The 24,827-nt window shown below is 35.9% G+C and overlaps 5 protein-coding genes across 6 annotated transcripts; 4 read left to right on the forward strand and 1 right to left on the reverse strand.

Annotated features, from left to right (window-relative positions):
• Window positions 1–3,225: 3,225 nt before the first annotated feature.
• LOC145595765 (uncharacterized) lies at window positions 3,226–8,626 on the reverse strand. Its single transcript, XM_081652187.1, has 5 exons — window positions 8,334–8,626; window positions 8,135–8,201; window positions 5,239–5,287; window positions 3,899–3,943; window positions 3,226–3,546 (listed from the first exon to the last, which is right to left on the reverse strand). The coding sequence occupies exons 1-5, from the start codon at window positions 8,532–8,534 to the stop codon at window positions 3,480–3,482; spliced, it is 429 nt and encodes a 142-aa protein (XP_081508313.1). The 5' UTR covers window positions 8,535–8,626; the 3' UTR covers window positions 3,226–3,479.
• A 1,902-nt stretch (window positions 8,627–10,528) lies between these two features.
• LOC145594892 (protein N-terminal asparagine amidohydrolase-like) lies at window positions 10,529–16,267 on the forward strand. Of its 2 annotated transcripts, XM_081651237.1 has the most exons (11): window positions 10,529–10,836; window positions 11,215–11,354; window positions 11,947–12,129; window positions 12,573–12,637; window positions 12,726–12,825; window positions 12,902–12,940; window positions 13,033–13,215; window positions 14,059–14,237; window positions 14,451–14,570; window positions 14,825–14,934; window positions 15,908–16,267. In XM_081651237.1, the coding sequence occupies exons 2-11, from the start codon at window positions 11,307–11,309 to the stop codon at window positions 15,925–15,927; spliced, it is 1,047 nt and encodes a 348-aa protein (XP_081507363.1). In that variant the 5' UTR covers window positions 10,529–10,836; window positions 11,215–11,306; the 3' UTR covers window positions 15,928–16,267. The 2 variants fall into 2 exon arrangements, with proteins under 2 accessions (XP_081507363.1, XP_081507362.1); XM_081651236.1 differs by lacking the exon at window positions 15,908–16,267 and having other exon boundaries at window positions 14,825–14,960.
• Window positions 16,268–16,935: 668 nt separating this feature from the next.
• LOC145594498 (ras-related protein Rab2BV-like) lies at window positions 16,936–17,984 on the forward strand. The gene is made up of 2 exons (XM_081650807.1): window positions 16,936–17,100; window positions 17,508–17,984. The coding sequence occupies exons 1-2, from the start codon at window positions 16,936–16,938 to the stop codon at window positions 17,982–17,984; spliced, it is 642 nt and encodes a 213-aa protein (XP_081506933.1).
• Window positions 17,985–20,532: 2,548 nt separating this feature from the next.
• LOC145596146 (uncharacterized) lies at window positions 20,533–21,150 on the forward strand. Its single transcript, XM_081652570.1, has one exon. The coding sequence runs from the start codon at window positions 20,533–20,535 to the stop codon at window positions 21,148–21,150; it is 618 nt and encodes a 205-aa protein (XP_081508696.1).
• A 155-nt stretch (window positions 21,151–21,305) lies between these two features.
• Window positions 21,306–24,610, forward strand: LOC145596147 (uncharacterized). The gene is made up of 2 exons (XM_081652571.1): window positions 21,306–24,089; window positions 24,314–24,610. Exons 1-2 carry the CDS (start codon window positions 21,306–21,308, stop codon window positions 24,608–24,610), a joined length of 3,081 nt encoding a protein of 1,026 aa, XP_081508697.1.
• Window positions 24,611–24,827: the final 217 nt, after the last annotated feature.

Consider the following 24,827-nt stretch of genomic DNA (forward strand, 5'->3'; position numbering starts at 1 on the left):
ACAAGAATGAAATTGAATAAGTATTTGGTCACTCAAAGTGATAAGATGCAACCGATTCTTATTATTAACATATCTACTTATATCTTGAAAGTGAAAAAAAAAATTAAAAAAAAAAAAAAAAAAATATTGAGGTTATGAATATATTATCATTGATGGAGATACCATTTAATATACCTCGTAATCTTTGATAATTTGTTCTCTTCAGCTTAAGTTCAGTTCAGTTTAGTTCCTAATTTCCTCCTCTCATAAAATATTCAGTTCAGTTCAGTTCAGTTCAGCTCAGTTTAGTAAATCAGAACAGGCCCTAAGAGAAACCAAATTTATACGATATGAAGTTGGCTCAGATTAATGTCATCAGTTAATAAACGAAATTAAACGCTAACATACATGATCAACCCCTGGCGTAGAATCACCAACTCTCTACTATAAATTGCAGTTGGACTAGATTGAGAATTGAATCAGAACCACTGATATATATAAACAAATGGAGAGGATTATATGTAAAGGGAAAACGATGGATCTAGCAAGATAGAACGTGGAAAGATGAGGAAAACTGGTATCTGGAATCTCAAGCGTAAATAAATTAAAGTAATGGAATAGACAACATTATATTGGGTGCTCTACTTGCATTGTTCAATGTTTCATTACCTAGGTCAGTGTAAGTCAATTAGTCAAACTGAGTTTAACTAATGACCAAGTGTTGTTTGTCCCTAAAACGGTTATAACGGTTGATAAAGTAAAAATACTTAAATACCTACACCTTCCTATAATCCTATTTCGATCATACAGTGATTAAGGCTTTTTTAATCACGTTAAAATAATGGTTACTCTTACATTTTTCATTTTTCTAATTTTGGGATATATAATCTATTTATAGAACGTCTTTCTAATCATTTTGCCTCGTATTTTTAATTTATTAATGTGTTTTTTCTTATGCATTTATTCTTTTTGTAAAACTTTTTATTCTTAATATAATTACAGTATCTTGATTCTAACAGAAAGAAATATGTAATTATTATTCAATCGAAAATTTTTCGTATCCCTTATCCTATTGAGTTTTCCTAATATAGTTTTAAAGATTCTCATAAAAGAGTAAAATGAGACAATTTTAGTGGGACAAATTGACTATCGGGTGATGCAAATATCTAAGTATTGTTCCTAGGAATAAGTCATAGGCAATAAAAGCCCTGAAGTAGGCAACATCTAGCTAGGGTTGCATACCAACGATATTCTACGATAGACAATAAAAGTTAGTTGTTGACTGTTGTTTGGTTTATGACAAACATGTTCATGTGATATGGCCGGGCACGCAAATAACGGAATTTTATGGGATTCACACATCATCTCATCTTCTTGTAAATCGTTAAACTTTGATTCCAAATGCATGGGAATGGGAAATTTTAACGTAGAGCCATTTCTTTTTTCTTTTTTGTTATTTTGGTTTGTTATAAAAGTTTGATGATGTGATGGATCACATTTATTGATATAGGTTTCTAGTGAAAGGAAATTGTATGTTAGGGATGTCCATCTAATTAGCATCGTTTTGAGGTGAAGTTGATAGTTCATGTAAAAGGAGGCTTAGATAAGTTAATGAGGTTCGTTGTCGCCTGCCACCAACATCATGGATCGATGGATGATTACGATACGAATTTTGGTGGTTGTTTGTGAGTAAATTATGGTGGTATGGTGTGCTTAAAACCATTGTATATGGTGCATTATTCAAGAACACTAAAGAGATGCTTTCACAAAGTCACACAATATGTAGCATGCATGCACGTGAAGAGATGTGTATGGTATGGTGGATATATGTTACGTGCAGTGCCAACCTACACAATGTCTTAAACAATTGAACGTGATAACAAGAGTATCATAAACACTTTGGCGTTTCATCATGTTCTAGTGATTTTTACATATGTAGTATAGTATCGATCATCGAAGTTGATATTAATACAAATACACGACTAAGTGTTGTGTTTTTTCCTTTTTGGTCACCAATTAGTATACTATAATGATCGAATAGAGTACAATTACTATAAACTTTAACAGACACTCCTTCCGTATTTAAATACTTGCTCCAAATTTCTCCATGCGCGGAGTTTTAGATCAAATTAGAGAAAGTAATAAAATATAGAGGTAGTGGAGTTAGTGGAAGGAAAATTAGAGAGGAGAAAATCTAAAAGTAATAAAATTGGGTCTCACTACTTGAGAAAAATGAATTAAAGCTTTCCAAATAAAGAATGTAACAAGTATTTTAAAATGGCTGCAAAAAGAAAGTGGAGCAAGTATTTAAAAACGGAGGGAGTACTCCATATATACTAGTTTTACATGTATATTAGAATTTTTGGATCAAATAACAAAAAAACATAATTGATAGAACTGTTGGGTTGACCTAAAAATCCTTTTTGGATTGGATTCTGCATGGCAATCGTTTTTTAACAGTATTAGTTTGCATGACAAACCATTTTTCAATAGTAGCGCATCTCGTATAAGCTTGTAGTATATGACTGACTATATGGGAAACACAAACATGAAATAGTGTGAATACAAATGATGGGAATCAGTGGGCAGGGTAAAAGACCCGCATTTTTGTCAGAAGAGCCCAAAAATAAAGACCTAACTTTATTAAATATTTAAAACTCTTGTAAACATTACATTGGTAGTCAACATTTTGATAGATCAAGCCTTTGTCTCCAATCTTTCTTAGTCCCAACACCCAACTGCTATGCTACTATGAGCAAGTGAGCAGTATTGCAGTTGCAGTTGTGTTTTTCATCTGTCTACTTTGTAGGATCCGGCTAGGAACAAGGTTCGAGATTGCCGGTGAGGTAAGCTGACCAAGTGACGGCGGCCAAATCGCAAATCGCAAAACACACAAATCACAAAGTAAAACCCAATATTGAGATTATTGACCATGCAATATATCTATAGTTCAAAATTTCAGCACAGAAACTAATTATATACGGAGTAGAAAGCTATGTGCAAGACACTAAGACTGTAAGCTTAACTCCTGCCTTGAGCTAAGTAAGAGTTGCTGCATGTACACATGTATTACCCCTATACAGTACAAGTTACTTTCAATTGCCCTTTCATCTAACATTTGATTGTATGCTACTACGGTACTACCATTGTCCTATAGTTATGTTAACATGTACTTGTAAAAATACTCCATTATATCAACCCAAAATAAAACACAATCGAATGCCAAATAGACCAGTTCACATAAGATAGAGGAACATAAAGCATTTTCAAGTTATCATTGATAGAATAATCTAATTACAGGCAGCTAAGTATAGGTTAGATGTACTTCTAATCAGATTTGTAACTGCTTGCCTTCAAAAGACAGGGTGACAACAGACAATCTCTATACAGCAACACCAAATCACCTAATTCAATGTTTATATGACAGTTTCAGAATAGTCAAGCAAAATGGTCCAGCTTTAGTGACCTGCATGAGTCCTCAGAATGATGAAAAAGGCAGATCATGTGATTCGGAGGAGTCGGCTGGCTGCTGAGTCCAAAGCATCTACATTTCTCTTGAGGATTTTTCTGTAGTGTGATTAAGGATGCCAAATGGCCATAATATCATATAAAGAAGTAAAAAGAAGCCAAGAAGAAGGAAAAAAAAAAGAGGGGGGGGGGGGGGGGGGGGGGGAGATCCCACAAGTAGTTTTCAGAGAATTAGATACTTCAATTGGGGTTTTTTTTTTTTTAAAAAAAAAAAGGCAAAAAAGTTGGGAGCTAACCCGTTTGAATGTGAATACTCCCTGAACACAAGGCATTCCTCCTCATAGCGAAAAAAAAAAATATAATGTGAGTTAGATGCACAACCTTGGTAACAGTTTTTAAGAAATGAGCCAAAACAAATCATATTAGAGAATGTCCCTAACAGCAAGGATACAAATGAGCTGCCAAATCATCAATGCCTTTCATCTCATCATTTAATCTGCAAGACGTACATGAGAAACAAAACATCACAAATCGGTGATAAATCTCAGTAGACCAGAGTACAGCAGAACTAAGCAACTGAAAATTTGCCAAATATCTAATCAGAAATGAGATGGGAAAGCTATCAGACTGAAATCACAGGTTACTATGTCATGAAAGAGTAACATAAAAGTGCTTGCTTGAACTCCTTAATCCCATAAGTGAGGTCGGCTACATGAACCAACACAAGAACTTCCCAAAAGGTCACCTATCCTAGCAGTAGTCTCAATCATTGTGACTCATGTGATGTGATGTGACAAAGTTTTACACTAGCTGTCACTAGCATACCGTAATAAAAGTGACATCTAGAATAAAATTGTACAAGTTTTCTATTCATAACCTAATGCAGCAAGTCAAACAACGCATTGGGATTGTAATAGTGTGTGCTGCAAGGCCAAATATTTTAATCAAGTACGAATCTTCAGGAGTGGTAAGGGCAGGAGGGTGTGTACAGCAAGGTCAAACGGCACATCAGTAATCAAAAAGAGCAGCATAAAAGAAAAGGTGTGGACAGCAAGGTCAAAGGGCACATCAACCATAAAAGGTCTATTTTATGGCTATTTCGATATTTTTGTTGTAGCAGTAGGCAAGAGATTCAAGAGACGATTCTAATCACCAACTTGATATTGTGGGGTCCTGTAAAGTGACATGAATCCTTCATTAGATTACCAAAACCAAACCCACCCATTACTTACCATTGTTGATGCTAGCAATCTACCATGGGTTGCTAATATTTTTTTTTTTTTTTGATAGAACCATGGGTTGCTAATATAATTGTTTGGTTGTTCACAATTGTTCATATGGTTGGCAAGAATAATCATTATCGATGAAAAATCATCTCAATTTCCCCTATATATCCCATACCCCCTTAAGTCCCTCCCCACCCACCACCCACCCACCCCCCCCCCCCCCCCCCCCCCCCCTGTTTTTTTTGTTTACCCATTTCCCTCTTTTTAATCAGATAAGTTGCATAAATAAGTATTAATGTTTATGAATAAAATACATAAAATTGATAAACACAAACCACCCTTCCCACAACCACCTAGACCCATTTTCAACTCATAACATGAACATGCCCGAACCCTGAATAATAGCACACTGGGACCCCAGGAGCTCCCCCAAAAAAGGAAATTAACATTGACTAATATTCTAGAACAAGTAGACTCATATCTGCAAAAAGGAAATCAGCAATTGCAGTAAATGCACAGACATGGATTTCAAACAGGAGTTTTAGCCTTGACATAAGATACATACCTGATACATGAATGTATAAAATGATTCCCTCTTGTTGCTGCATCAATTGCTGCAAAGTCCAGATAATGACAGTTATGAATTATGATTGGGTTATATGCAGTCACAACTAAAGGTTAAAACCTCTTTGGTGATTTCCTTTCATGTGTTTTGGAAGAACAGAAGTATAACCAAGGAAAGCAACCAAATAAATGAGATATAAACATACGGTCTAAGTTACCACATCTAGACCAAAATGTACATCATCAGCTTTGTATTCTTCTGTTCTTCATGCATCAGTTTTTACCACAAGCTACAATCTCACAGATGACAACAAACTCCCAAACCATACTCCTTTCTACAATTTTACCACATAATATCATAAACTACAACACCAAGCCACCCAATCAACTCATGAGCCCTTTTGGAACTTCTAAGAATTGCAAGCTGTAGTATGTAGCTATTACGACCCTAAAATTCCTGTATGTGCAAAGGTTTAGATGCAGAATTTAACTGGTTTAATCAGCATCATAAAACATGAATTGTAACTTGCAGGTTCTAGACGCTACAGAGAGGATGGAAGAGTGGAGAAAATAGACGAGACAGAGGAGAGGAAATGATCTTTCAATTTGTGTTACTGAAACTCTGTCAGGAGAAGGAAAAAACAAAAAAGAAAAAAAAAAGTCCTCTATACAACACTTAACAGAAATCCTCATCCCAAATCTGAGTTAAAGTGTAGTTCTGTGCAAAGAGATGGTAACAAACTGAACAAAAAATGACATTCGGACAGATGTAATTTGTCTATTTATGTAAAGCAGGATCTTCTTTCATCAAAAGCAATCTACTTATCTCATTTGAAAGGAATTTGAGTAATGCTAAGAGCATTAAATTCATAAATTATTTGGAGTATAGGACAGAATACTATAGTTTACCTACTGTTGGACTAGCAGATATGAGACTTCCTCCAAGCTAGTAAACATTCAAGCAACAAATTTTCTAAAAGTGAGGGCAGGAAGGCCAACCTATAGCCTAAAATGAAGAAGACTTCATAAGGATATGCTGCAAGACCTTGAGATACTTAGGGACATGACAATTGTTGTAAAATGAGGAGCCTATGTGAATTCAGTTAGTTGTTCCACTGTAAGGAAAAATCTTGTCTAGCATGGGTAAGGAATATAGTTTTTGAATAAGCAATTTACAATAGAAAGGCTTAAGAAAGTGAGCCTCTGGCAGTTGCTTTGCAGACCGACAACAAGACCCAACACAATCCTCTCAATCTAAACCATTCCAGAAGCACAGGGCGTGATGCAAACAGCCCAGGTATTCGAGTTATGTAAGTATCTAAAAAATATAGACATCAGCAATGACAGACAGATATTGTCTGTTTGGTATAACAAGGAGTAAATAATGAAAAACTGAGACACTGAGTATGCTATAGATAGAATAAAGGAAGCTTGGCATAACATAGGGTGAGGCGTGCTATAGATCATTATGTAAAGACCCTTTTAGCTTGTATACATTGGATTAAATGGGGATAGCCATATAAGGAGGTATTTTTATGTTTACCTCTTCAGAAGATTTTTGTGCAGAAAGACATTAATCTTAAGTTGGAGCAGATCCCAAACAATTGGATAGAAGATTATGATACAATCTATGCCAGCTCTTTAGATATACCCTTTGAAAACTATTATCCCTTATTCTTTCAAGGTTCTAAGTCTTTCTAACAGACCTATCACAGCTATCAGCGTTAGCATTGAATCACTTATTCTAGCTGAAAGCACTAGACAATGAAAGAGCAATAAACATTGTATTTTCTATTTTTCTTAAATCAGAGAAGGCAAAGTAGTAGAAGGTGTAGGATAAGAGACATGTAATGACAGAAAGAGATAAATCAAAGGAAGAATTGTACTAAATTGAGTGGTGCAATTCCCAAGACTAAACGCCTGATGTGCTTTCTTACCAAAAGATTATCCGAGAAACACACCAAAAACGTATCTCTCCAAGATCTATGAGTTGAGATGTAAAAGAGATATTTTAAACATCTTAGCTTTCTATAGGTTAGTATTCTGCCTCACAGGATTTCGTAGGGTGAAAAACCATTCAAAATTTCATGCAAATCTGTCTCTATAAGAATTTTACATAACTAAGCTAAGCTCCAAGACATAAAGTTTGTTGTATTATTGCTTTGGTAGATAAATGTTGTTTACACCCTTACTAGAAATGCTTAAGCCATCCAGTTCAATATACGACCTAACAATCTTGACTGTTCCAGTAAAATTGAGTTTCAACCATTAATTTGAAATACTAGATGAAAGAGAGGCATTGCCCTTATGGCCCGTTTGGTAGCCAGTATTATATGGCAGTAATGGAAATGAACTTATAGTGCAATTCGACACAGAAAAGTAACATATGATGTCCATGGGAATGTCATTTCAATCCAAAACTCATGTTTCATAATATTGCATTCAAATCCAATACCACTTCTCAAATGGCAATGGATATCAATTATTACCAGATACAAACTAGGCCATTAGAGCATGAGTCTTTGTATATCACTGTTCTTACAATTTTACAGTGCAGATTTATTCCTATTACCTCCATTTATTAATTATTATCGGATACCAAATGGGTCCCTAGAGTTAACCAAATATATTCCAATTGTTGGACTAATATATCAACTATAATATCAAATCATCAATAACAATTGTATATCTGTGTGTATTTTGGCCCCAAATCTCCTTTGACTTTATTTTAAAATATGTTTGAGGTGATATCTACCGTGCACAATCGTTGCTAACAAATACAAGTAAGAAACACAAAATCAATTACATCACATTGCTTCACATAATTGGCAATAAAAAGAAAATGAACAATTGATCCATAAAATAAAAGTCCCAGAAAAATGAAGTAGATAACATACCTGACTCTTGAAGCTTGCCGGCAGCATCACTAAAGCATTGGATATGATCAACAGAAGTGTTGGTAATCTAATCATCAAATCCAAAAACCCCAGAAAAAATAAAGTCAATCAAACAAAAACCCAGAAAAATTAAACAAAAAAGCAGAGAAATTAAACAAATTTCCAATAAAAAGGGGATGATTTTGATTGGTGGGTATACCTCAGAGAGTGCTAATCGGAGAGAAGCGAAGAGAGAAGTGTAGCTCTGAGCAATGGCGAGGGAATCTCTCTCAACTACTTCAAGAGCTTTGAAGAGGTCTTCTTGGTTGAAGGTTTTTGAATCTTCTATGGCTTCTTTATCCTCCATTGATGAATTATCGATTGAACTCATTGAAGCATCCTTGGCTTCATTATCTTCCATAACTTGTACTCGTATATTGTTTTTCAACGTCGGGGTTTTGAATTCTGATACTTTGCACTTTGCACTTTGCACTTTGCACTTTGCCTACCATCGAGTGATTGGAGTCTTAACTAATCGGAAATAGGGTCAAGTGTAAAATTGGGCATGAACCTAATCGTATAGGCTCACGTGTCAAGCTAATGTGTGTCGAGTAGACTATATGATTTGTTTAATAAAAATACTAGATGAAATCCGTGCGATGCACGGTTTGTTTGACTTTTTATTTATTTATTTATTTTTATTTTTTATTTATTTATTTATTTTTATTTTTATTTATTTTTTTTTTTTGTATTTATGAGCTAAAATTTATTATATATTTATGTAAAATTCCTAATACTATTAAAAGATAATATTTAATATTTAATTAATCAAAACTTAAAAATTTCATTCGCCAATTTTGCTTACGTGGCGTTTGAATTATTTAATTCTAAAAGAAATTAATAATCTCTTATTTAATTGGCTACTACTAAGATTTATAATCCTACATGGCGCGCTGAGAAAATTAGATCCTACATGGCTCTCTAAAAACTCGGGAAAAAACTCCCCTTTAAATATATATATTAGATTAGATTTTATAAGTTTGATTAAATCAAAAACCTAATTTGAGTGTTGAGTCTATTAGAGTTAACTTTTTAATATAACTAGCTATATCAATCAAGTATCAACTAATTAAAAGGAAAGCTCATGTATAAAGTAAGTTAAGAAATAATTGTGTTGTGTTAAGGTAATTCTAATACGGAGTATATCATAAACAATGTTCATTGTGCCGTCATATCTTTTCATATTTGTGGTTAAAGTGAGTGTGTTGAAATGCAAACTAACTCGTTGTACTGGTGCTAGATTTAGACTCATTCCACAGTTGAAAAGGATGCTCATGCGGCATGGCTATGATCCATCAACATGTCTCTTGTGGCATGTTGGGCTTAGGATGATTTCGTGCCAAGTTAGGTCAACTTTGTGTTATACTCCGTATTAAAGAGACCTACGTTCCAATTGAGTCTATGCTTAGCTCTAGGGTCATTATACACTTGAACTTCAATGCATATAGTAGCCATATACATCAATACCTCTTGAACGGTTGAACCTTCATAATCTTATTTTCTTACTGCATGTTCTACAAATGAGCGTTTAAGTTTTTTTTTTTTTTTTTTTTTTTTTTTTTTTTTTTTTTTTTTTTTTGTTTTTGGTAAGGTTTACCTTGCCTAAAACTTCATTTAATGTAGAAAACTACTTCGTATGTACACCATATATTAGAAAATGGTCAATGCAAAATTACAAAATTTTCAAAATACAAATTTAAAGTTTAAGGGCATGTTCTCTTCAGAATATTTTCAGTTCAATTCAGTTTAGATCTTAATTTCCTTCTCACATAAAATATTCAGTTCAGTTCGGTTATTAATTTCCTTATCACAAAAAATATTCAGTTCAGTTCGGTTATTAATTTCCTTATCACAAAAAATATTCAGTTCAGTTCTTAATTTCCTTCTCACATATAATATTCAGTTCAGTTCAGCTCAATTCAATTAATCAGAACAAACCCTAAACAAATACTTCCTCTGTTTCTTTTTAGTTGACACGTTTCTTTAGTCACGTTTGCCAATGCACAAATTAAATCATTAATATCTTTAATTATAGATAAGCAAAAATTATGAAAAGTTGATATTAATAAAATATACATTGTGACGAATCTAACAAGATCCCACTTGACTATATTTTTCCTTGCATATAAATCACAAAACATGGTCAAAGAAAGGTGTGTGAATAGTGCTTAAGTCAAAACGTGTCAACTAATAAAAAACGGAAGTAGTAAGTTTCTACGCACAGTAGGGTTATAGAATTCTTTCTCAAAAATCAAACTCATGATCTCACCAACTCTATTCTTTAATTCTTTTAGTACTCTTTTTCCAAATTATATACTCCCCAATTTGACATTTTTGCACTATTCAAATGCTTAAATTCGTTGTTGTTATAAATGTCAACTATCTTAGTTTTATCGGGTCAACTATCAAAAGAACACCCAAACGCCAAACTGCCTATTGCTGTCCCGGTGACTCCCTAAACCATTGACCACGACGTCGCACCACCACCGTCTTCTCGCCGGAATTCTGTGAATTGTAAGCTTCTCTTCACTTTCTTCCCTTTTTTCCGGTGTCGCTTTGTCTCCCTGACGGTTGACCTAGTCTTTTCAACCGCCGGAACCCTGTCGACGATCGTACTATCAACAGTGCGACGCTTTCATTTACGTTATCAATTGCCATTATTGGTAAGCTTTTTTCTCTCCCCTTTTACGCTTTATTAGAGACTAGGTTACTCTTGATTGATCAAATTTGGGGTACTTTATTGTTTTAAATTGTTTTGTTTATGAAAGAGTAGAATTGCTGAATACTTTAATTTGACTGATTAAGGGTTTTTTTCTTAATCGAACTTATTTTGATTGTAGATTGTCTAGTACTCGTAGATGAATTTATATTTTCTGAAATAAGGGTTTATTAGATGAACCCAACATAGCTTAAGGAGTGCTTATGTGTTTACAGGTGATGCTCTTGTTAAATTAAGTTGAGTTTTATACTTGTGCAATTCATCAAAGATAGAAAATTAAGGCTTTGGTGGTTGTTGTAAATGGAATTTGTTCATTTTGCAGGTGCCTCTTGCGGTCTCTTTGCTGAATAGCCAGCGTTTCCCCAAACTTTCAGCCTTCAGTTCACCTTGAAATCTCTAAGCTATTCAGCAATAATGATATTTGTTGGCGGGGCTTCGCTCGAGCGCAATTCCACCAATCAGGTACCTTAATTGTAATAATTTTGCTATAATACATGTTTAGCAAATGTACAATACATCATTCATTTCATGCTCAGATGTTAATGCTTAGAGTGACAAAATGAAAAACTGTTTTACACAAGAAAGCATGGTAGGACGAGGAAGGCTGGGAACCCAGGGTTTTAGAAAAATAGATCACTATCTACAGAATATCACTTCCACTGCAGAAACTAACTTTTTTTTGGTAAAATTGATCTGCCTTAATTTTAGAAAATGCTTCAATTTTTCCTTCTTTATATCTCCTCGCCATTGGGGGGGCTAATTGAGCAGTTATTGATGTCATACTATTACCTTTTCTATGTTGGTTTGCGGTAAAATAGGTAACCATGTGTTACCGTCCTCCACGGAGGTCATTGTCATGCTCTTCTGGTTTATACTTCTATGGGGATAGAGTCCCATCTTCTTATAGTCTTATGCTTACTTTATCTTTTTCCTAAGTAATATTATCCTCTCTATTTAAAAGAAAAATGTAACTATATACAATGTTCAAGTCATTCTATTAGCTAGCTTATATGGCTTTTCTCATAGTGTTCCTGAAATTTAATATATTTGATAGGGAAATTGTGATCTTGTTGCTCTGATGACGCACCCTGTTCTTGTCTCTGCTTCACTCTCTTTCAAAGCAATCCCTGAGAAGAAGTTTTCGACTTCTGATTCTTCTTCAGATGAACTCACAAAGAGCAAGCATGTTTATTTGTTTCAAAGAGAATATGCTACAGTGGACCCTATGCTTGTGGATGTAGGTCAACATAATACTTTACTTTGAGTCATATATTTACACATGTCTTTATCAAATTAATTCAGTTTTTGCTCTTTTTCTTTTCTTTTCTTCTTCATGTGACCACGAATGGGTATTTTCATGTAAATTGCATTTATAATCAAAATACATAAATTTATTGGATTCTAGATAACTGGGATTAGTAAAGTGGTATCATATAATTCGTGAAGAGGCTTAAGACTCTAAATGGGTTGCATATGAAGGAAATGTCATATTAGTTTGTAACTGTGTAGACTTATGGAAATAGAGCTGTAAAGGTGGTGATGGCCATTTATATCATTATAATGTAAAACTCTCAACTATGCTTTCTTAACGCTAGTATATCTATGATTTTCCATTGTATGCTAACTCTGCTTAACTTAAATTTATTATGTTTCGTTGCTTTATTTTATCTTCAACAAAAGTTTATTGGCACGGACGAAGCGACTACTTGTGTGGGCATTGTAATTAGGAACCGGAACAATGGAATGTAAGTTCCATTGGTTTAAGGTTCAGCTAACACGGAACTCTCTTAGATAGCTAGATTCTATTTATCTTATTTACTTGGCCCTCTTCAGGACTTCAGTTGCTCACTTGGATTCTCCAAATATTGTTGACCTTGGCCTGTCTCAAATGCTGTCAAAATTAGGAGATTGTGGACATGATACTGAGCTGGATGTAAGTTTAGTGTTTAGTATACCTTTGTGTATTCTAACTTACACAAGTTTTGACAGTTTTAAGGCACATTTTGCAGGTGCATCTTGTTGGTGGGTTTGAAGATAACCTAGATCAAGTCTGAGTAACCTCTTAACTCTTTTGTTGTTTTACTTCTCTCTCTCTATCCAGCTCAAAAATGATTATTTTTTTGTAAATTTTTTAATGCAGCATACTGAACAAACTGGAGGCAGTTCAGAGCAGAAGGACCATTCTTTTCCCCTGTGTGCAAAAATTATTGAAGCCTTGGGAAAGAGTGTGGTAAAGTTTCATATCCAAACTCTATTTGTTCTTGGCCACAATACCAGAAAAGATACTGCTGGGAATGCACTTCCGATATTCAGCGGTGTGCTGGTGAGCAACGAGACTTTAAGTTGTTTTGGTTTATACTCTATATATTTCATGATTGTATCACAATATTCCGAATTGCAAGTCAAATTAAAATTACCACCAGTGCAAAATTTAGAGATATGCTAGCTCTTTTTAGTTGCAACGTTGTGACTTTTTCACTTTGTCTAAACACAACTTTGACTATAAATTTTTGTATATATTTTGAAAATACACATTGAAACTAATCCAACAAAATTTTACATATTAGTATTAAAATTTTATATATAAGTAAAAAAGTAATCAATGTTGATAAATGAATAGGGTAGAAAGTAAAAACGATGCATGTATTGTGAAATGGAGGCAGTATGTACCTAATATCTATGTACTCTGTATTAAGAAGTTAATATTATGTTGAAAATTTGTGTTTTGAGAATCTAATATTTTTATTTTAGTAAGGCTTGAATTTGCAAATTTATGTTTAGCTTTGCAAACCATAATATTGGTACCTAAAACTCTTGATTAGGCTTTACTGGCAATTAAAATCTAATTAAAGCTCCGAGCATGATGAGATTTCATATCCAATCTTTATTTGTCCTACAATACCAACTGGGAATGCACTTCGATAATTGGCGGCATCCTGGTGTGCAATGAACCTTCACATAGATTTGGTTCATCCATTGGTGAGCAATGAGCCACTACTCATGATTTTGATTTTGTGCTATGTGTCCCACAATATAATATTGATTCCTATCGGTATCATATTGCCTGCTTTCAATATGATTAATTAGGTTGGATGTACCTCAGAATAGCTTAAATAAAATGCATTTAGGACGCTTTGTTTTGATCTTATAATCTGTTTCATTTCAGGTAGAAACTAGAACAGGAAATGTCATCCCAGCCACATTTGATCAGACCACAAGATGCCCAGATGAAATTGTTAGGAGAATCCGCATCTCTGGTTCTTTTATGGACTCTCGATGGAGAAATAAGTTACTCGAGACATATGACACTCAAACTGACCAGTTCATTATTGCCCCATGCTCCTGGTAAATTTTTTTTTGTAGCTATTCTATTTGCCAGTGGCTATCCAAGATTCTCTATAATATTAAGATTACCTTATATGCCTTAAAGTTATTATATCTTCTTATATGCTGGTTTATTGTCTATTAGTATATTAAATGCTCCCAAATGATTCAAGTTTCTTTTTAAGGCTCATTGCGGTTTTCTGATGTGGATCATGTGATTTACGACTGTTGCAGGAGTTCACGCCTTGTACATATGGCTTATTTCCTACAGCAATTACCTGATTCAGAAGTTCTTCGTACTTGTTCTACTTCACCTTTTGCTGAGGCCCCAGACTTTGTGCATAATCAAAGGAGGTCAGAGTTGTCTTCTTCACCTTTTGACGTAGACTTCGTGGTCAACCTGTTTTGTAAAGTTATTTACAAATTACATCTTAATCTTCTTAGTATTATATAGTCATCTAGATCAGTTAAGCTTTAAGCATGCCTGAACCTTCTGTCTAAGATGTTAATTTTGGCGGTATGATAATTGTGTGCGACAAATGCTATTTTTTTAATTCTTTTGTTTGAGTTTCCAATATTTATTTCAACTCCCTTTGTGTTGCCTTCAGGCAGTGGGATTATTTGATTCAACATCCAAATTGGAAGGAAACTTTCCATATGGGAGAACCGCGCGTATTTACAAGGAGTGCTAGTGGAGGATGGATAATGGTTGAGCAAGGTAGTGTTCTTCCTCACCAACTTTAGTTTTTTCTCCCCTGAGTTAAATTATATATTATCTTGTCTAGGATGAAAGTTTATGCTGTTATGCTGAAAAGGCAGCCCATATGAGTTTGGATTTGTGTGTGTGTTTTTTTTCTCACATTGTGCTTGCAATTGGAAGAAATAAAGAAATTAGATGCATATGATTAGTAATCATGAAATATAGTGTTGTTATTCTACGCTCTAGTTTGTCTTTATAGCATACTCCAATGTACTGTTTGATAACTTTCCAGTCCAATACTCCAATAGTCCAATTGTTGAGCAGACCAAATTAGATTTGTGTGTGATATAATATATAAACCGATCTAGGCTTCAACCATCAACTTAAGCTTTTGGCTGAGTTAATCAAGAGGTAGCGTGACATTAAGGTCACCGGTTCAAATCTCATCAACCCCCTTTTCAACGCGTTGGGTATGAGGAGTTGCATCCACATTTTAAGCTCAACTGGTGTGAGGGGGCATGATAGATTTTTGTTTCTTGTAGTGATTATGGTGAAATAATTTTGTTACGCAATGTCTTAAATGTCTGCCATCTTAGCCTCTTAGTTAATGTAACTTTGATACCTAGTAAAGTTTGCTTCTATTTGAACAAGTCCTAAGAGATAATGCCAAGCATTACATGGATGCTCTCTGTCTTAATTGCAGAGCCTTTTTCCCTTGCTTTACGGTTTACGATATCTATAATTGATTGGTAAATTTCAAAATTATCCCATTCTGTTGGTCACCTAGATATGCATTTGCACATCAGCATTATTTTTTGATATTTTTGTCTAGATTATGTTACTGTATGGATCTGCTAAATAATTTTCTCATGTCCGAATCTAAATTTTTTTGGTTAACTCGTGTCTCTGGTATTAAATTTCCTCAATAATTAAAGCATATTTCTATTTTCTTCGATGTGATGTTGAAGTGATTTTTTATGCAATATTTCAGCTCACAAGGCAGCTGACTGATGTATTCGGCGCTCACATAGATTGTCTTTGACAAGTTGAGCGAATTTATTCCAACATTGTTGATTTGACTCATTTGACAACGTTGTGGCTCTTGGAGTTTGCCTGCCTTTTTCTGTATCAAGTGCTGCATACTGTGAGTGTGTGAGGAGTTTTACAAAAATTCCACTACGATGTCGGTCCATTTTACCTTTTAAAGCAAATGTGAAAAACTAATGTACCATCGTATGAATTTATAAGTATAATTGGGTAAAGCTTTTTATAAGTGGTACACTGTTAGGAAAATATTGTACTGTTGAGATGCTTCATTTCTTTATCTCAGTTTGCAACACTTAAATTTTTACCTTTTTTTTTTTTTTTTTTTTTTTGAGAAAATTATATTTTAAAACTATTTACATATAGTAGTATACTAGTATAGTACTAGTGTACTACTATTACTTCTTTTGTGCTTTATACTTCCTACTTATATTTAAGAAAGAACAAGCTGTAAAAAAAAAAAAAACATAGTTGTAAATTCTTGATGACTTCCTATATGTATATTCACACAATATCAACATTGATAATATGTAATAATGTAAACAGTTGAATTTGTTATATATTCACAAGTGTAAAAAGAAAAATGTTATAATTATATAAAAATAAAGGACTCTACATTGCGATTATTTTTCAGTATATTAGGTTTGAAGATATATTATTTGAAGATATATAAATAGATTGTCTAATTTCTTTTGCCAACAGTGCTCTCATATGAACCCTTAATTTATTTGCCAATTTATTCACTTTATTGTAATTTTCTTTTTCATTGAGTGATTTATGTGCAAATCATTTCTTCAACCCTCAAATTTTTTAAGGTTCCTAAATTAGATAAGTTCAAAACAACGTTATGAGTTGTATAAGTGTTATTTACCCTCCATTTTATTCTTCTTTTTCTCCAAGAAAAATTATCTTAAACATGTATATTTGATCAAATAGATATATTGTTTTATTTGAAGTTACTTATTTTTATAATCAATGGCATATAAAGTTGATCATGAATATGATTATCTATTCAAGATTGTCTTGATTGGAGATTCAGGTGTTGGTAAATCCAATATTCTGTCAAGGTTTACCAGAAATGAGTTTTGCTTGGAATCCAAGTCAACAATTGGAGTTGAATTTGCTACAAGAACATTACAGGTGAGTTTATAAAATACTTTACACAATGTTTCATGTAATCAAATCATCCATCTGTTCATCAACTTATGAAAAATACACCTATTACAAAACTATTTTCGCACAGAGCAAGGTGCGTAAGGGCACCATTCTTGGTGCTATCAGGTGCATGATATAAGTATAGTATTATTGCATACATATACGAAGTATATATATTCGTAATTGAGTTTGCCTTGTTATTTGCTCTTATACATATACAAGTATAACAGGAATGTAATGTACTTGTATATTTGGTATATGAAAAACCTTGAAATTATGTGTGTAAATGTCGTATAAAAGTACTGTATAATTTTATATACATAAAAATCTAGGCACGATTAATAAAACAACCCGTTGTAAAATTGAGGGTATAATTATTAGTGTAAGTGCAGGTAGAAGGCAAAGTGGTAAAAGCACAAATATGGGACACAGCAGGGCAAGAAAGGTACAGAGCCATAACAAGTGCATACTACAGGGGAGCTGTAGGAGCCTTGTTAGTGTATGACTTAACCAAGAAGCAAAGCTTTGACAACGTTAACCGGTGGCTTCATGAACTACGTGACCACGCAGATTCAAACATCGTGATAATGTTAGTTGGCAACAAGTCCGATCTTAAGCATCTGAGGGGTGTTTCTGAGCAGGAAGGGCAGTTCTTAGCCGAGAGGGAAGAGCTCGTTTTCCTCGAAACATCAGCCTTAGACTCAACCAATGTTGAGAAGGCTTTTCAAACAATTCTCTTAGACATTTACCAAGTTATTAGCAAGAAATCTTTAGCTGCTCAACAAGCTTCTGGTTCTTTACCTCAAGGCACCAACATTAATGTTGGGGTTAATAATAATTTTAACAAGAAACCATGTTGTTCCAACTGATACATTTTTTTTTTTCACTTATTTTTTTCTGTTACTTTTTTCCCTCTTATGATGTAATTTTATTTTTCAGGAGCGTGTTAAGTGAAATTTGTTGTAAGGGAAGGAATTGTAAGGAACTTTGTTAGTACCACAATGAGATAAGTAGTGTTGCTTCACAGTGATAAATTGTACAAGAATAACAAATCTTGAATTTGTTGTAAGCTAGTTTGTCAATTACCGTAATAATTTATTGTGTTACTCCCTCTACCATTTTATATCTTTTCATTTTCTATCCATGTGGTCAAATATAAAATCGTTGAACATATTTTGAAATTCATATATAAGAAAAAACATTACTCGTATGCTATACTCACTATGTATAATATTATTAAATTTGTTATAACTTGTTTTTTCAAAATGTCAACTTTTATACTTTTAAAAATTCAAAATTAGAGTTACTGATAGAGTATATAAACCGAACAAGAAGTTCAAGCGACTACTTAAGTTTTTATTTAAAATGCTCGTCTAACATGGTATTAAGAGCTAGCGTGACAAAATATAAATGAGATGATCTGTAAAGAAGAAAGCGAGTAAACTTTCTAATAAAGTAGGGAATAAAAAATACTCTGCTTGTGAATACTTATACTGCGTATTTGGATAATAACCACAAGTAGAAACGATGGGCATGGGCTAGGCCCCCTCGAATCAATCTTTACAGTAGTATTCCTAGCAGAAACCTATCTAGCCGTTGCTATCACTTGCTAACTCGCATATTCACAAAAAAAAATCTGTTTCACCTATCCATTTCGGACACAACGTTCAATTGTTACACCATTAATATTCTGAGGGTTTTTCTTTTTTAATTTTTTTTCCAGGTAAAGAAATTAAATTCCTTAGAATTATAATTAGAAGGTGTAAAACCAACGTTAACTTAAGCATTAAATCACAAATGAGAGTAAATGGCCAAGTTGGTGAGAGAAGGAGTCCCTCGAGTAGGGTTAGGAGAGTGCTCTGCTAGGGTTTGAGTTTTGCGAGTTAGTTGCTTTTTTCCCTCAAAATTGAGTGCAATCCCACCTATTTTCTGATTCGAATTCTTTTAGACTGGATTGATTGAGAGTTTCCTTGACTATGGAGGAGGAATTGATGAAAGATTGGGGCAAACTCAAACTTACAGAGGAGGAAAACCTAATCATTGGCGAAGGTGGAGAGACATTGACTGATGAGAGTCAGAGGACTAGATTAGACCTTGCTTTGGTTGGGAAGATGTTGACTAATAAACCGTTCAATATAGAAGCGATGAAACAGGTTCTTAAGGGTCTATGGCGTTTGCGAGACAATGTTGCAGTGCGAATTGTGGAGACCAATCTCTTTATTTTCCAATTCTTTAATGAAGAAGACAAATTAAGGGTCTTAGATGGAAGACCATGGACCTTTGATCAGCAGATGCTTATGCTAAAACCTATCGATGGTGATGAACAACCTTCGGACATCGCCTTCGATAAGTCGCCATTCTGGATTCGATTGTTAGATGTTCCTTTTGGCCGACGCAATGTTACCTTTGCAACTGAGGTGGGGAACGCTATTGGAGAGTTTCTTGAGTTTGATGATTCAGACCCAGTAGGATGGGAGGAGTTTATGAGAGTTAGAGTTATGCTAGACGTATCAAAACCCTTGCGGCGAGGGATTAAAGTAGCTAGCAACTCTGGATTGAGGAAGTGGATAGGCTTCAAATATGAAAGATTGGGTGATTTTTGTTTTTTCTGCGGCAGGTTGGGTCATCTGGATAAAGATTGTATTGAGCAGGAACAGGAAGAAGGAGAGAGTGCACTAGTGTTTCAGTATGGTCCATTTTTAGTTGCCTCCCCGCATCAACGATCGAAAGCTTCGCTAATTGACAGGGAGAAGGAGAGAAAATGGGTGGAAAATTTATCAAGTAGAAGGCATGTGAACAAAGTGTCGTACAATAATCCACAAGCAATCAGGTTGGGTCCCCCGAGTGTTGCTAGAAAGCTCCAGTTCTCTTCTTCTAAGTTGGGATCCCCTGTTCCGAAAGTCAGGGAGGCAGCCTTGTGCAAAGTGCTTGAAGAAGGCAGTAGCACGCTTGTTCTTCGAACGGTTCCTGTGGAGCTTATGAACCAAACTGCTACACCTGCTAGTGTGGAGGGGCTAGATGGGAGAAGAGGTGTGAACAAGGGTAGCAAAGAAGGAAATAGAGAGACAGGGCTGCAATCTAAAGGTAGTGAGGGAAAGGAGGGTAGGAAAATTTAGAGGAAAGCCGGGGACAAAAATCAGAGTGAAAGGGAAGGGGATCCAATGGACACTTCCGAGTCTTCTGGGGGAGTTAAAGTTGGGAAAAAAGGAGTTTTGTGGGAAGAGAGGGGGGTACAGATGATGCTTCTTTGGCGGGCCCGGGGAAGAAAGCAAGAGTGGTAAATGTAGTGAAGGGTGGAGTTGAAAAAGGGATTGAAGGGATGGAGGGTGGCGAGTTCTTAGATGCTGACTTTTCAAGTGGGGAGCACTTTAATCTCCAAGTAGCGGGTGTTGGCATTCTCCAACCCCGTGAAGAGCAATGAGTCTTATGTGTTGGAACTGCCGAGGTGCGGGCAACCCTCGTGCAGTGAGAGCTATGCGCAGGTGGTGCGTTAAATTTGTCCCGGATTTACTCTTTATCTCGGAGACTAAAATAAATAAAGGTGAGTCCGAAAAATTAAAAAATCGTTTAGGCTTTGATAGCTCCTTTGGTGTTAGTAGTAATGGTTTGTCAGGGGGTTTATGTTTGTTTTGGAATAAAGATATTATTGCTTTTTCTTTAGTCTCTTTTTCGAATAATCATATTTGTGGCTATGTTGATTTTGGTGATAATGTGGTATGGCGTTTTGTGGGAATTTATGGTTGGCCGGAGACGGAAAATAAATCCAAGACTTGGCATCTTCTACGCTCTATTTGTGACTCTTATGATGGACCTTTGCTTATTGGAGGTGACTTTAATGAAATTTTAAGTTACGATGAAAAGGAGGGGGGTGCTAATTGTGAGAGAAGAGCTATTGTGGATTTTAGAGAAGCACTCCAAGAGTGCAACTTGCACGACCTTGGCAGCAGGGGTCAGCGTTTCACTTGGGAACGTGGGCTCATAGAGCAGACTATTGTTAGAGAAAGGCTAGACAGATATTGCAACAACAAGGCTTGACACTCTTTATTTCCGAATGCAGATGTTGAGAACATAGTGCGATACAAGTCTGATCACTCTCCGATCCTCATGAGACTTTATCGTGCAAAAAGTAAGAGGAAAAAGGGGAAAAAACCTTGAGATTTGAGACTGCCTGGCTGCTGGATGAGACTTGTATGGCTACGGTGAAGGAGACGTGGGAGGGTGCTTCTGGGATGGATGCCGAGTCAAGGCTTGGCACCACTCTTGAGGCTCTCAAGAGATGGAGTAGTAAGAAATTTTCAGAGCTTGATAATAAAATCACAGAGGCCGAAAATCAGTTGAAAGAAGTTCAAAACGAGGGTATGTCATCTGCAAATATTGAGCTGTGTGTGGCTTTAGAGAAGAAACTTGATGATCTTTTTGAGAAACAGGAAGCATATTGGTATCTTAGATCAAGAGTGTCGGAAATTAAGGATGGTGACCGCAACACAAAATACTTTCATCATAAAGCTTCTCAAAGGCGGAAATGCAATGAAATCAGAGGACTCTTTGATTCTAATGGCGAGTGGTGCACTGATGAAGACGACATTGAGACGATTGTGGAGAATTTTTACTCTAATCTTTTTACTTCTTCGGGACCCTCTTTTGACGATTGTGAGAATGTGTCAGCTGCTGTTTCCCCTTCTATATCCTCTGAGGATAATGAATTGCTGCTGAAACCGTGTACAAAAGAAGAAGTGCATGCGGCTGTGTGTGCTATGCATCCGTGTAAAGCTCCGGGTCCAGATGGGCTTCATGCAATTTTTTATCAAAATTTCTGGCAGGTTGTGGGTGATGCGGTCTTTACTCGAGTGAAGCAAATTCTTGATGGTGTGGTTCCTCCAAGTTCGGTGAATAATACAAATATTGCACTTATTCCGAAGGTTAACTCTCCTACTTCGATGACCGAATTTAGGCCAATTGCTCTCTGCAATGTTTTGTATAAGATAGCTTCGAAGGTGATTGTTTTGCGTTTGAAGGAGATTTTACCGAGGGTTATTTCGGAAAATCAGAGTGCATTTGTGCCAGGAAGATTGATCACGGATAATGCACTGATTGCTATAGCGGAGCTTTTTCATACTATGAAAAAGAGAAGTACTAGCCGCAAAGGAACAATTGCTATGAAGCTTGACATGAGTAAGGCATACGATAGGGTGGAGTGGTTTTTTCTAGAAAAACTCCTTCTCAAAATGGGGTTTGCGGAGGCGTGGGTTCGAATTGTTATGAGCTGTGTCACCACGGTGTCCTACTCTTTCATCATTAATAGGGTCGTTTGTGGCAATGTTGTTCCTTCTAGGGGTCTCCGGCAGGGAGATCCTCTCTCTCTGTACCTTTTCATTATTATTGCGGATGCTTTCTCTGCTTTGATTAAAAAGGCTACGGATCATAGACTAGTCCATGGAGCGGGGGCTAGTAGACATGGGCCGAAGGTTTCTCATCTCTTCTTTGCCGACGATAGCCTTCTTTTTGCTAGTGCCAACCGAGAGGAATGCTCAAAGATAGTTGATATCCTCAACGTGTATGAAGCAGCTTTCGGGCAGAAAATTAATTATGACAAGTCGGAGGTCTCTTTTAGCAAAGGTGTGTGTGAATCGAAGCAAGAGGAGTTGACTCAGTTTTTAGGGATGCGAAAAGTGAATGAACATGAGAAGTACTTGGGTATTCCGACTATTTTGGGGAGGTCGAAAAGAATGATTTTTGCTGCTTTGAAGGATAGAGTATGGAAAAAGTTGAACGGGTGGAAGGAGAAGTTTATGTCTCGTGCTGCGAAGGAGGTTATGATTAAATCCGTCATCCAAGCTATTCCCACTTATCTAATGGGGGTCTATAAAATTCCCATTAGTGTTATTGAGGACATTAGATCTATGATGGCGAAATTTTGGTGGGGTCACACTGACCTTCGAAGGAAAGTTCATTGGCTAAGCTGGGATAAATTATGCCAACCTAAATGTTTGGGTGGGCTCGGGTTTAGGGACATGGCTGTTTTCAATGATTCTTTATTGGGAAAGCAAGCTTGGCGTCTTATTTCTCATCCGGAGTCTTTGTTGAGCCGAATTATGAAGAGCAAGTACTACCCTCACTCGGATTTTCTTGAGGCCTCCTTGGGGTTGAATGGCAGCTATGCGTGGCGTAGCATCTGGAGTGCAAAAGCTCTTGTTAAGGAAGGATTAATTTGGAGAGTTGGGGATGGAAAATCAATTGATATATATGAGGACCCGTGGGTAGCAGACGAGAATGGGAAGTTCATTCTTTCTTCAAGGGTGGAAGGTCTCAAGCTAGTAAGTGATTTGATTGACACACAATGTAGTAACTGGAACTATGAATTACTTACTGCTAATTTCAATGCTCGTGATGTGGCCTGTATTATGCAAATTCCAATTAGCATCAGATTTCCTAAAGATCAATACACTTGGGCTTTTTCAAGCGATGGTGTGTACTCAGTGAAGACTGCATACTTACTGGGGAAATCTTGCAATCTTGATGGGTTTCACGAGGTGTGGGCTGCAATATGGAAGCTTGAGACAATCCCGAAAGTGAAGCATTTCCTTTGGCGTGCATGTACCAACTCCCTCCCCACGCGTGAGCTGCTCCGTTATAGACACATGACTGAATCTTATTCGTGCCCCTGGTGTAAAAATGTGTGTGAGACTAAAGGTCATGCCTTTTTCTCGTGCAATGCTGTCAGTGATCTTTGGAGAGAACTAAATTGTGAGTCTCTTGTTCCAGCTGATGCGAATGAGGACTTTAAGAGTATGCTTGTGCGATGGTCTAAGCTTGATGCTAAACTTTGCTTGCGAGGTGTGAATCTCTTGTGGTATATATGGGGTAGAAGGAATGACAAGGATTTTAATGCCAAAGATGTGCCGCATCTAGTGGTGAAGGAAAGAGTTCAAAGACTCTCTGAAGACTGCCTCAAATACATGACAAAAATCTATGAGGTGGGTGGTGTGCGCAAGTGAAAAAGCCCCAAGGTTTGGAGCCCTCCCCCTGTTGACTTCATTAAGGTAAATTGTGATGTATCTCTTTGTGATGAAGGGTGGGTGGGGCTTGGTGCCGTGGCTCGAAACGATAGGGGTGAGGTCATTTTTGCAAGCGTGAGAAGAGTAAGGGGTGGCTGGCCCCTGAAATTGCTAATTGTAAGGCAGTTCTGCTTGGTTTGAAGCTGGCCCGTAGGTATGGTGTGAAGAGGCTTATTGTTGAATCGGATAGCCAAGTTGTGATTAAGCGTCTCATGAAGGCTGTGACTTACTTTTCGGATCTCGACTCTATTCTTGATGATGTTATGTATTGTTGCAAGGATTTTGATTTTGTTAGTTGGTCTCATGTTCGTAGGGATGGGAATTTTGTTGCCCACCATTTAGCTAGATTAGTACCGTTTGGCTTTGAGCAAGTGTGGGAATCCCACTGTCCTCCCTCCATTGCTCCGTATGTACTCATGGACAATTTGTCCAACTCTTAATTAATGGTACTTCTAGCGTGTTTCAAAAAAAAAAAAAAATCACAAATGAGAGTGGTGTTTTTTTTTTTTTTTTTTTTGTTCATTATGTTCAAAATGCATACTATTTCAGGATATATACTATGCGTTTCTTTGTATTCGCAATTCAACTTCTTAATTGCAACAAAACTCTTATCATAAGCACGTAGATACACTACTTAAACTTTAACTAAAAATTACC

This window comes from Chenopodium album, chromosome 19 (genome assembly GCF_948465745.1).
Source record: "Chenopodium album chromosome 19, dcCheAlbu1.1, whole genome shotgun sequence".
In the NCBI taxonomy this organism is placed as follows: Eukaryota; Viridiplantae; Streptophyta; class Magnoliopsida; order Caryophyllales; family Amaranthaceae; genus Chenopodium; species Chenopodium album.

Excerpts from the sequence above, each read along its gene's own strand:
- LOC145595765 (XM_081652187.1), bottom strand. The coding sequence starts at position 8,534 with ATGGAAGATAATGAAGCCAAGGATGCTTCAATGAGTTCAATCGATAAT. Across the intron at positions 5,288-8,134 it reads CGGCAAGCTTCAAGAGTCAG|CAATTGATGCAGCAACAAGA; the intron begins GTATGTTATCTA and ends TGGACTTTGCAG. Across the intron at positions 3,547-3,898 it reads GATGATTTGGCAGCTCATTT|AAAAATCCTCAAGAGAAATG; the intron begins GTATCCTTGCTG and ends ATCACACTACAG.
- LOC145594892 (XM_081651236.1), top strand. The coding sequence starts at position 11,307 with ATGATATTTGTTGGCGGGGCTTCGCTCGAGCGCAATTCCACCAATCAG. Across the intron at positions 12,638-12,725 it reads AGGAACCGGAACAATGGAAT|GACTTCAGTTGCTCACTTGG; the intron begins GTAAGTTCCATT and ends GGCCCTCTTCAG. Across the intron at positions 12,941-13,032 it reads TTGAAGATAACCTAGATCAA|CATACTGAACAAACTGGAGG; the intron begins GTCTGAGTAACC and ends TTTTTAATGCAG.
- LOC145594498 (XM_081650807.1), top strand. The coding sequence starts at position 16,936 with ATGGCATATAAAGTTGATCATGAATATGATTATCTATTCAAGATTGTC. Across the intron at positions 17,101-17,507 it reads TTGCTACAAGAACATTACAG|GTAGAAGGCAAAGTGGTAAA; the intron begins GTGAGTTTATAA and ends GTGTAAGTGCAG.
- LOC145596146 (XM_081652570.1), top strand. The coding sequence starts at position 20,533 with ATGAGTCTTATGTGTTGGAACTGCCGAGGTGCGGGCAACCCTCGTGCA.
- LOC145596147 (XM_081652571.1), top strand. The coding sequence starts at position 21,306 with ATGGCTACGGTGAAGGAGACGTGGGAGGGTGCTTCTGGGATGGATGCC. Across the intron at positions 24,090-24,313 it reads ACATGACAAAAATCTATGAG|CTGGCCCGTAGGTATGGTGT; the intron begins GTGGGTGGTGTG and ends CTTGGTTTGAAG.